General features: G+C 38.7%; 1 protein-coding gene across 3 annotated transcripts; it reads left to right on the top strand.

Annotated features, from left to right (window-relative positions):
* Positions 1-2,870: 2,870 nt before the first annotated feature.
* LOC116248963 (uncharacterized) lies at positions 2,871-12,138 on the top strand. Of its 3 annotated transcripts, none has more exons than XM_050076410.1 (4): positions 2,871-2,889; positions 9,038-9,189; positions 9,313-9,377; positions 10,765-12,138. In XM_050076410.1, the coding sequence occupies exons 2-4, from the start codon at positions 9,113-9,115 to the stop codon at positions 11,565-11,567; spliced, it is 945 nt and encodes a 314-aa protein (XP_049932367.1). In that variant the 5' UTR covers positions 2,871-2,889; positions 9,038-9,112; the 3' UTR covers positions 11,568-12,138. The 3 variants fall into 3 exon arrangements, with proteins under 3 accessions (XP_049932367.1, XP_031477884.1, XP_031477882.1); XM_031622024.2 differs by lacking the exon at positions 2,871-2,889 and adding an exon at positions 7,355-8,157; XM_031622022.2 differs by lacking the exon at positions 2,871-2,889 and adding an exon at positions 7,355-8,301.
* The last annotated feature ends 93 nt before the right edge of the window (positions 12,139-12,231 follow it).

Below are 12,231 nucleotides of genomic sequence, written 5' to 3'. Positions count from 1 at the left end.
ATTTTATGACCGGTTCCTTCTTTTGTTCTTTTAATTACAGTCAGCACTTTACTTACACAATCTTTGTCATCTGAAAATCGGATAGTACATTCTTCCTTTGTTTCCAAATTGATAGTGAACCCCAAGCACAAGTTTTAAGATGAACAAATATCCGACAAAACCATTTTAAATAATTCCAATTAAAAGAAGGTGACTTGATTCCTGTTCGAGAGAAAAATTCAAGAGGTGAATCAAAGAATCAATCGAAGGTTACAGGACAGATAGCAAAAGAGAAAAGATCATGCATTTTCCTGTTATATGCGAATGATTCTAAAGTTCCACCTTCTCTGCCTAATTCTGGAGATTCTAAAGTTCCATTTTCTATGTGTAACGTAATTTAGAGTGACAGAGCGGTTGGGTTAACGAGGATAGCGATCAAAATTTGGCCAAGCAGAGAAAAGCAGTAGTAGTAGCATCTATAAATCTTTCTGTGTTTTCCTATTAAGACACCAAACAAGGTTCCTACAACAAGAAAAGAACTTCACCATGTTCTTCATGTCCTATTTCATACCTGCTTTTAACTATTTGTGTCCATGGCTGTCAGAATATTTGCATCTGGAAGAGTTACAAAGGACCATGAGGATCATTTTCAGAATGAAGAATGATAAATGACACTAGAATAAATTTGAGGCGATCTAATGGGATGAATCCATGGTCTCTAGTTCTACTTTTCTAACAGTCCTCTTCAAGCTATGCACAGGAGAAAAGAAAATTAGGCATTAGGAATTAGAATCATGAACACTGAAAAGTGTGGAAGATATTTTCCCTTTACTGTTTTCCTTCTTTTGTTATACTCAATTGTTCCCTTCATTATATGTTTGTAAGGTGAACCAAAAAATGATAACAAGAATGAAAAGAAAAGTCTGATGAAGTTCACCCGTGGATGTAGGCAGTAATAGCCGAACCACGTTAACTCTCATGTGGTGTGAGATTACTGTTTTTCTTGAATTCTTAATATGGTATCAGAGCAACGCGTTTAGATCGTGGGGTGTTCTATCTTTGTGTTGTCTTGGCGTTCAATACTGAAATGCATTCATCTTCATTCCCACCGAATAATAATGATGGTGGCTCTAGCAATTCCAAAGTCGTGATTCAAGAAAATCATCCTCTCAAGATCTCCACACTCTGTTTTCAAGCACTGATTACATCAGTTGGTACCCTTTTGTTGAAACAGCAAAGAAAGCATAAATTTGTTCTTTGGTGTATTTATCAGTGGCGCTTGCGTCTGTTCCACCTGCACTATAATGCTAGTCAATCACCCTCTTCTAGGAGGTACAACTTGCTTTGGCATTGCGGCAAGAAACAGTTAATTTCTGTTCAAGAACCTACGGTTTCCAACAATTTGGTGAAGAAGCAGCTCGGCTAGATGGGCAGATTGGCTCCTATATAATGCATCAAAATCGGAACTAATTAAATTCAGGACTTGCTTGAATGTTGCTTATCATAGGTTAACCATTCAATGTACAATTCAGAGGTGAATTCTGATGGTTAGAGCTGTAGTTACACCTTGCAGCAAATGGATGGAGCACTCTGTTAAACCAGTTCTCTCCATTTGTTGGTGCAAATTGATGGCACTGATTGGCCTACCCATTGATAGCCAAAGAAAATTCAATCGAATATGGCAATTAGGGCTTTACACGAGAACTCGACTCGGCTCAAAAAACTCAAGCTTGAGCTCAGCTCGAATTCGACTCAAGCTCCTTATAGCAAGCTGGAGGTCGATTCGACTACACAAATCGAGCTCGAATTTGACTCGTTTAACTCATCTAACCCGTTTAGGCATTAACTCATTTAACGTTAACTCGTGTAAGCATTAACTCGTTCAACTCGTGTAACTCGTTTAACTCGTATTACTCGTGAAACCGGTTTTGACAATATCATATAGAGTATCGGTTTGTGAGTCGAGTCGAGTTCTTGAAACTCGAACTCGACTCATTTATCATTTTGAGTATCATTGTAAGTTCGAACTCTGCTCGTATATAAACGAGTCGAGCACAAGCCGTGTTTTTTAGGGCAAGTTCAGGTCGAGCCTAAGTTGGCTCGACTCTTTGTGCAGCCATAATTACCAAAACAAAAATTTGTAAATAAATTAAGAAATGGAATGGGCTATCTATGTAACAATTTGATCCATTCTTGGGTTCCTAATTTGATAGATCTTAATTCCTCTTATTGATTCCGATCCCCATTATCAGATTTGAATCAACTATTGGGTAAAACGAAAGCTAGGTTGAAATCCCACCAAACTACAATATAGAAGAGATCGAGTCAACAATCACAAGTATGCACCAAAGGAAAGGGTGGAGGGTTATTTTGAAAGTTTTTTTATAAAATAATGGGTAGTTTAGATTTTTTTATTTTTTCATTAATCCTTTTTTGCTTTCTTAAAGTTTTTTTTTTATAAATTTGTAGTGAAAATATTTTGGTCATTGCAGAGACTGTACACATAACCAGCTTCAACTGCGGCATGCCCCGCTCTCTCTTTCTCACAAAGACACACACACACACACACAAGTGCAGCCTTGTGGCGATGCTCTCCTTTCTCGTTAGATTGTCACTGCATCAGGCAATCTCTCTCTCTCTCTCTCTCTCTCTCTCTCTCTCTCTCTCTTTCCTCAACTCTCTTGAATGTTGGTGGCAGAAATTTGGCGAAATTGGTTAGTTATAGATGGTACATGAAGTGGTGGTTTCGTCTATTGTCTAGGCTTAAGAGTTTGCTGAAAATGATTGGAAGAAACTGTACATGACATGCTACTCTTCTTGATCGGTGGACGATGTATATGCTAATTTCGAGACCGCTAGAGTACTTTGTGATAAAATGAGAGGAACAGGATGACGAAGGGGCAGAGAAGAGTAGGTTATATTTTTGATATATATTATGAATGATTTACAAGGTATTTATAGATACAATGGATGAGAATCAGCAACGTTCAAATACCTGATTTTCTACCAAATCTATGATTCCTAAATTGTTGTGATATCCCAATCTGCAACATCGACCACCACATCCTCTTGATTTGGTGTGATCTTCAACCGTTACATAATAACGTTCAACACTCCCCCTCAAGTTGGTGCTCCAGGATCGATGAGACCCAACTTGCATCTGAATTTTACGAACGAATCCTTTCCCAACACCTTAGTAAAAATGTCTGCAATTTGATTTTTAGTGTCAATTTGCTTAGTACAAATTTTCTTTCTTTGGATCTTCTCTCGAACAACATGGCGGTCAATTTCAATGTGTTTTGTTCTTTCATAAAACACCGGATTTGCAGATATGTGTACTGTTGCTTGATTGTCGCAATGCAATTCCATTGGTTGATGATGAGTAATTCCAATGTCATTAAGGATGTACCTTATCCATGTCATCTTGCAAGAAGTTAGTGTCATTTCTCTATATTCGGCTTCTGCTGAAGACCTTGAAACAGTTGTTTGTTTCTTAACTTTCCAAGATATTGGACTTTCTCCAATGAAAATACGAAAACCTGAAGTGGATCTCCTTGTCATTGGGCAAGATGCCCAATCAAAATCGCAAAAAACTTTGATTATCATGTCACTGTGGGATGACAATAGAATCTCATAACTTGTTCTCGACTTGATGTATCGAAGTATTCTGAAGGCTGCCTCTAAATGAGTTGTTCTTGGTTGCGACATGAATTGACTCAACATGTGAACACTATGCAAAATATCGGGTCGTGTAATGGTTAAACAAACCAAGCAACCAATTAATTTCTTGAAAAAGGTGGGATCTTTTAACAATTGCCCACTCTCTTCATCTAATTTTAAATGTTGCTTCATGGGTGTTTCACTAGGTTTGGCGCCACTGTATCCGGCTTCATGTAAGATATCCATCATATGCTTCTTTTGGGATAAGAATATCCCTTTCATGGATCGAGCTACTTCAATGCCCAAAAAATATTTCAACTCTCCCAAATCTTTCAACTGAAACTTACTGTTGAGGATGACTTTCAGTTTCTTGATAGCATCATGATTGTCTCATACGATTATTATGTCATCAACATATACAATGATGAACATACTGCCATGTTTGTTGATATTGAAAAACAAGGAATAGTTTGTCTTCGATTGAGAGAAACCAAGTTGCTTGAGGGTCTCTGTTAATTCAAAAGACTAGTTGCAAGATGATTGTTTGAGACCATATAAGGATTTGTTTAGCCGACACACCTTATTCTCCCCCTGTCGGGTAAAGCCCGGAGGAAGCGTCATATAGACTTCTTCTTGTAGATCACCATGGAGGAAGACATTGTTGACATCAATTTGAAAAAGACTCCATCCTTGATGGTTGCAATAGATAAGAGACATCGAATGGTGGTAATTTTAGCGACAGGAAAAAAAGTCTCTGTGTAATCAATGTCTTCTGTTTGAGTATAACCCTTAGCAACGAGACGAGCTTTGTAACGTTCGATAGTACCATCGGCATGATATTTGATTTTATATACCCATCGGCAACCAGTAGGGTGTTTACCTGGTGGGAGAGAAACCACGTCCCAAGTCGAGTTCATTTCTAAAGCCTGAATTTCAGCAGCCATAGCATTTCTCCATTCTTGATGTTGCATTGCTTCTTGGAAGGTTGACGGCTCATGGTGATTGAGAATAGATGTAAAAAACACTTGATATTTAGGAGAAAACTTGTATAAATGGAGGTATTAACTCATGGCATACCTTGTTCTGTTAGGTTGCATAGGCACCGACGTTGATTCAGATGATGTGGGTTGAGTGATGAAGTGGCAATGATAATCCGTAAGTCGTGAATATGGAATGCGCCGTCTAGTTGATCGCCGTAATGGAAGTTGATGAGATTCATGGTTGGTGGTGATAACATTGGTGGTGATAACATCGACGGTGGTGGGTTGGTGGTGATCTGATGATGGGGATTTGGTTGTGGTGAGGTTGTCGGTGTAGGTGAGTGAGGTTGTGGGCTAGGGGCATGAGGTTGGTATGCATATTCAAAAGATTCTTGTGATGGGAGAGGTATAACAACCCCATTATCTTGGTCTTGGCGGTTTTGAAAAGGAAATATGTTTTCTATAAACTTAACATCTCGACTAGTAAAAACATCATGACTGTCAAGATCATAAAGTTTATAAGAAGTTTGACCAAAAGGGTATCCAAGAAAGACACATTTGCGTGAGCGCAAGTCAAATTTGTGAGTCTTACTAATGTTGTGAGCATAACATAAACAGCCAAAAACCCGAATATGATCATATTTGGGAGTTTGCCAATAAAGAACATCATAAGGGGTTTTATTTTGTAAAGGATGTGTTGGCAAACGATTGATTAAATAGGCAGCAGTTAAGAGATCTTTGAAAACGAAAAGCGCAGGCAATATTTAAGAGATCTTTGTGTTTACGTTCAACCACACCATTTTGTTGTGGTGTGGCGACGCAAGAATGTTGACGTTTGATGCCCTTATGGTGTAAAAGATTTTCCATATTTGCAGAAAAAAATTCAGCTCCATTCTCACTACGAATTTTTTTAATAGAGGTTTGAAATTGATTTTCCACAAGATTAATGAATTTTTCAATGTAAAAAAATGCTTCATATTTGTAATGCATGAGAAAGACCCACGTGCAACGTGAAAAATCATCCACAAGAGTGAGAAAATAATGTGCACCAGATAATGAAGGTTTTTGATAACCTCTTCAAATATCACAATGGATCAACTGAAATATGCTAGTGGTAGATATTGAACTATTTGAAAATGGTAGCCGAGTTTGTTTGGCAAGATAACATATGGAGCAATGTTCATTAACATGAGAAGAATCAATAAAACTAAATAATGACTTTAGGTGAGCAAATGAAGGGTGACCGAGTCCAACATGCCATAGATGGGATTGGTTCGGTGAGGCTGCGGCAGCGTGTGGTTCTTCATCCTCAAGGATATACAAGTCGTTCTCCATCCTACCCTTCCCAATCGTCCTCATCGAGCGTCGGTCCTGAATTGTACAATAATGGGTATCAAAGATAACATGACATTTGTTTTCAAAAACCAACTTTGACACAGATATAAGGTTTAAGGAAAAGGTGGGAACACATAAGACATGATACAACGTGAGTAAAGAATTTAAATGACATTGACCAACATGAGTAACTGAAGTGGTCGAACCATTTGGGAGCTTGACAGGATTAGACTGAGCTAACAAGGTTCGACAGGCAATTGGTAATGTGATGTGTAGCTCCTCCAGTATCAATTGTCCATACTTGATATGAGACCAAACAAACAATAAGTGAGTTTAATATACCTGCAAGGTTGACTTTGGGTGTTTTGGAATTTACAAATTATATAAACTGACGATAAATATCTGCCGTGAAAGAAGTTGGTTGTTCTTGAGGCTTTGTTGATGGAGAGATTGGCAATGCATCATTGGTAGAATGAAGATTTGCTTAAGGTTGCTGTCATAGGCCACTAGAAGTGCTCTTTTTGGGAAAACAGTGAAGATGGTAGCAGTGGGCTTTGATGTGCCCAAGTCTTTCACAATGCTCGCATTGAGGTTTGGTTCGACCCTTGAACCTGTTGTTGTCATAATTTTGTTTCTTTACCGCAGCCGCAGAAATGCTATCAGATTGAAGGGGAACATGAAGTTCACATTGGCATTCCTCTTGAACTAGCTTGGCGTAAGCCTTGGATGTATTAGGAATGAGATCTATAAGCAAGATCTGGCTCCAAATGGCTCCATAGCTTTCATTCAGTCCCATTAAGAACTGAATTAGTCTGTCATGTTCTTGAATATCATGCGCTTTCCTAGCCCCACATTCATAGGTGGGAAGAGTAACTAGCGAATCATACTCATCTCAAAGCCCTTTGATTTGAGTATAATAAGCACTAATTGAAGATTGTCTCTGCTTGCAGTTAATAATATGTTGTTGGATCTGATATAGACATTGAACATTTGACTGAGAGAATCTAGTCTTTAATTCATTCCAAACATCCGCAGCATTTTTAGCATAAACGACTATGAAAGTTAAAGACTTGTGAAGAAAATTAAGTAACCAAGAAAGTACCATGTTGTTGGATCTTTCTCAAGAGACTACGAGGGAATGGGAAGCCGTGGGTTTTGGTATAAAACCATCGATAAAACCCATCTTATTTTTTGCTAAAAAGGCCATGGTCATGACTAATGGAAAGCCGTGGGTTTTGGTATAAAACTATAGACAAAACTCATCTTATTTTTTGCTAAAAGGGCCATGGTCATGGTCATGGTCATGACCCTTTTCCATGTTTCATAATTATGTAAGACATGTATCAGGGTTGTCCACGGAAAATTGAACTATAAAACATTGAATCTGATGGTGCCCTTGTCGCGTTCTACCATGTTAGTTCTCTTTTCAGCGTTTCTTTGGCCGCAAATATGGCAGACAGGAATAAAACAGAGAGCTCGTCGATCACTGCCGGGACACCGTTGGAATCGCCTTCTGGTGGCTGAGCTGCCAAGTTGAGGCGGTAGCAGGGGACCCGATGTTTGTTGTCCAAAAAAGGGGATTGTAACAGGGTTCTCCAGAAACAGGCGCAAGTTTGAAAATCTATAGCTTTTCAACGCCCAGTTCAAAAATTCTGAAAATTGTTGGAGTTGAGGCTCAAAAGCTGACGATTCAGACGGGTCCTTCCTCGACCCTTGACGTCGCCTGATATTGCCGGCTGATTTCGTGGCAGGGTTCAGGCGGTTGTTTCCTCTGTTCTGCTTGTTTTGAAAAAAACACGGGTACTTGTAAAATTGGTATCTTTTCACAGGATCGCTTAAAAATCGTGCAAATGGGTTCAAAAAATAATAGACACGTTCCAGAATCCAATGCTGCCTTGATCACCCTCTGATTCGCCTCCAAACAAATTCGTGCCTCAGAGAAAGTCACGCCTGGATATGGCTTGTCTCTCTGGCGGAAGAAGAAAAGAGAACACAGCAGGGAAGACGGCCGGAAATCTGTAGATTCCGGCCCACTCAGGCGTCGTTTCCGGTCGAGCTTGGGCTCGTTGGAACCGGAACGAAGGGAGGGTGCTGCCTGAGCACTATGGAGACCAACGGTGGCTGACGCCGGTGGTGGTGAATCAGAGAAACAGGGGCGCCGGAATTTCTATGGCAGAAAGGGGAACGACAGAAAAGAAAAAAGGCAAGGTTTCTGCTGCGCAATCCTGATTACTTGTGGACGATCAGGATGGAGCAGATGTTGCCCGTGCTTGTCCTGGTCGACTTCAACGTAGCTCTGATACCATGATAAAATGAGAGGAACAGGACGACGAAGGGGCAGAGAAGAGTAGGTTATATTTTTTATATATATTATGAATGATTTACAAGGTATTTATAGATACAATGGATGAGAATCAGCAACGTTCAAATCCCTGATTTTCTGCCAAATCTATGATTCCTAAACTGTTGCGATATCCCAATCTGCAACGTCGACCACCGCATCCTCTTGATTTGGTGTGATCTTCAACCGTTACATAATAACGTTCAACACTTTGTCTGACGCTGATGTTCTCTTGGGCTTGTAAAAAAAGAAAAAGAAAAAAGGAAGCCGTGCGTTAATTGTTTGTTGAAATGCCTGAACATGTCTGAAAGAGGTTTCTCCTTATGTATTTGCTTGATCGTGGTTTTACATCCTTCTTGCCTCTTTTAGTGTGTAACTTTAGTTAATAACCCTAGCTGACATTAAGGCGATATTTGAATGGAGTGCTATCTTGTACTGATTCCTTTCCTATTCCACTTTTTTTTGTAGCAATAGCCTACTTTATCATCCACAAACCAATCTAGCTCTTCCTCCTTCCCCACCCCCTTCCCGTTTTTATTTTAACTTGTAGGCGGTGCAATTTTTTGGGTGTCAACTGTACCCTTTGCATTTGTCTGCCTTCAGATTCATCATGTAATGAAACTTCACTTATAGAAATGATTTCATCAGATGGCCTCTAAAAATTCATGTACAGTGTTGAGTATGGGTTCAGAGGTAGCATCCTTTTTATAAAGTCTTTATTTATTTATCATGATTCTTGCAGGTGCTCTCTAGAGAATATTGGTGAATTTGTTAGACAGCATTCTATCTTCAGACATTAAGTCTTGGAGCAGTAAGGATGGCTTATCGTTTTTCTTACAGATGTGCATCTCTCCTTTTCAGTAAGATTGGCGGGAAGCTATCACATTTTCAGCGGTAAGTCATGCTAGAAGCTCCATCCTTTTCCTGATTTGTTTTTTCTACTATAATTTTTTGTCCTGATATTCACCTTCATTTAGGATGTAGTTCAGAGGATTTTATGTGAATATTCTTTTGTAGGTTTGAATCCGGGGCTGCTTTAAACAATTTACTTGGCAGAGGATTGACAGGAGTACCTATTGGAGGTATGTTGTGAGGAATATCTGATTGCTAACTTTGCTTTTTAATTGAGATCACATAGATTCCATTATGGAGTTGAAGAATTTTAAGCACCTTTACTTCCATTGTTAGTAAAGAAAAAGTAATATCGTTCGTCCTCTAGTTATACGGTTCCGGACCCTGTTATAAGAGAAATACATGGTTCTTCACCATGCTTGTGGAAATGATGAAAAGGAAGTTGTTAATTCCACTTGAATTGTATTTGAAGTTTTGGAAATTTGAATATTTTTTATTTGTAACTCAATAGGAATCCTAAAAAGAAGTTGTTAATTTCACTTGAATTGTATTTGAAGTTTTGAAAGTTTGAATATTTTTATTTGTAACTCAATATGAATCCTCTTCAAGCTTGCAAGATCTGATGAGATCATATTCAAATTGCTGTTTGGTTTTTATTTACTGACCATTTCATATCTTTTTGTCCTCCTAAGTTTGTATGAAAGTCTGTGTGTTTAAACAGAAGTACGTGAACAGCATTCATCTTGACTCTATATTGAATACCTTGCAAACCAATGAAAGTAAACAAGCAGTTCTTTTCCTCCACTACAATACATGCAGGATCTGCTTGGCTAATCAATGCAAAGTGATGTCTATTTATCAGTAGAGGTTGCGTTGCATAACTTCTTGAACATGAGATTTGGTTTTTAATTTTCACGAGTTCTTTTCCTGGAAGGGTTTTCTTACATTTTGGTTTTGCTTTCATTTATATAAGATAGAGATGATATTCAGGGAAAAGGAAATTTTTGATGTTTGATTTTGTGTTAAAATGTTCAGTGTCGGTATTTAATTCGATAAATTTTTCCTGAAAACGATGTGTTCCTTCCTGAAATGTGAACTTTTGAGATCTAGATCACTCCACAGTATCATGAAGATCTGATCTTCTTTTTCCCTGAGTTAATTCTGTCAATCAATATGATCTTTTGTAGATGTTCCTCTTTGAAGATTGACTTCAGACATTCTCATGTCCACACACAAACACGCTTGCAGACAAATTAATCATGTAATGGTTCAAGGGAACTTATTAGTTTTGATCTTGACTAGTACTGCCTCGACTTGATAAGGCCAAACGGAGTTGAATCACTAACATCCATCAGAGCCTTTTTGTCTCTACTTTCTATTTTACACAACCTTGAATTTGGAACTTTAAATTGCCAGAGATGGAGCCCTAGCTAATAGTTGATTTTGGAATATGCAAATTGCCTTTCCTTTTTGAGCAATGAATTATTAGTGCACTTTCATAGTCTTTTCAGCATGGGTGCATAAGTGTGTAGATGTGCTCCAGTGATATTTTTTCTCATTTGATTTCTTCCAAATTTTTGATACCTCGGAGCACTCAGGATTTCTTAACTGCTCCAGCATTGCGATTTTATGCTCGTGGGCGTGTGCAGACTCCCTATAACCTCTTTGGCAAAAGCGAACCTGGAAATGGAAGACAGGAAAAACATCAGGACAAACATGCCAAGAAAAGAACTTCATTCTGGACAGAAAGTAGTGATGATGATGAAAGTGATGACACAGATGCAAGCTATGGCGATATGAATGAAGAGATCAAAAAGCTAAAAGACAAGGCAGAGAAAGAAGCAGAGCTTATTGATGCTGATGATAGTGATGAATTAAGGAGTGTGTGGTCCGGAAGCGATGAAGAAAAAACGTTGTGGACAGGTAGTGAATGTGATGATGATGATGATATTCCAACTGAGGCCCGTCCAAATGAACGCAGCGATGAGTATATAGACAAATTGTTTGAGTTTGATGAAAAACCAAAATATAGGACACTTTCAGAAGCATTAAAGGCAGAGCAAGAACCAGAAGAACTCTCTCCAGGAAAACAAGCCCGAAAATTGGCTGTTGAAAATGCTCTGAAGAAATTGAAAAAAGGGCCAGATGGGCGATATATCAATGTATGGGAGGTCATGAGTGACATAGATATCCTAATTGGAGCTTTTGAGAACATTGTCTCAGGACCTGAATATGCAGAACTGAGGGAAGGGGGGCCCAAGAAGTTGAACATACAGTTTTTCAAGGACATACAGGCAAGGATGCGAGATCCAAACTTCCAGTTTTCACCAGAGCTAAAGTTAAAGCCAAAGAGCAGATTGGTTCCAAAGAAAAAGTGGCAAAAAGCCGAGTCCAAAAGGAGGAAATTTAACAAGCGTTAAGTTATGCTTGATGAGTACAACATTTTCCTTCCCAATCTAATCCATCCTTGAAGCTTTGGTATCTGAAGAATCCTCTCTGATGCAAAGTTCTGGCGTACCGAAGTTGCCTGTTCACCAGCTTTGAGCAATGCTTTTGAAGCCTGTCCACTTTTCCAAGGAGTTCTAATATACTTCTGGAAAACAGATCAGTCAATATGGCCATGGTTTTTAGTTCTCAAACTACAAGCATGTATAGTATGTCCCAGGGTGGTGGAAACTTGCACAAAACGTGGATATTGGTGCAAGAAATTGATGATAAATTTGTCTGAAGTATGCAGTATCCACAGTGTCGGCTGGTGCAGGATTTCTAATGTGGCTTTATGAGATTCTATGGCTCTCTTGGAGGAGGGGGGGATGTCTCCAATCTTACCAACCCCGCTTGTGTTGAGTTTGCATCTGCTTGAGAAAATAGGTGAATTTTGTTCTAATGCACTGTTAAACATGATTCTTTTTTTTGGTAGTAGGTCCTTTAGATGATCTACATGTCATTTGATCATTTTTGCCTTTATTTATTTTATTCGGTTTTATGTCATGGGGCTTATTGGATTTTGTTTTATTGTGCCTTTGTCTTAACCGAAGCAGACATCTAGCTGGTCAAAGGGAATTGTTAATATATTGCAAATTA

Source organism: Nymphaea colorata, chromosome 2 (assembly GCF_008831285.2).
Source record: "Nymphaea colorata isolate Beijing-Zhang1983 chromosome 2, ASM883128v2, whole genome shotgun sequence".
NCBI lineage: Eukaryota > Viridiplantae > Streptophyta > Magnoliopsida > Nymphaeales > Nymphaeaceae > Nymphaea > Nymphaea colorata.
This window is presented reverse-complemented; position numbering and strand designations above follow the sequence as displayed.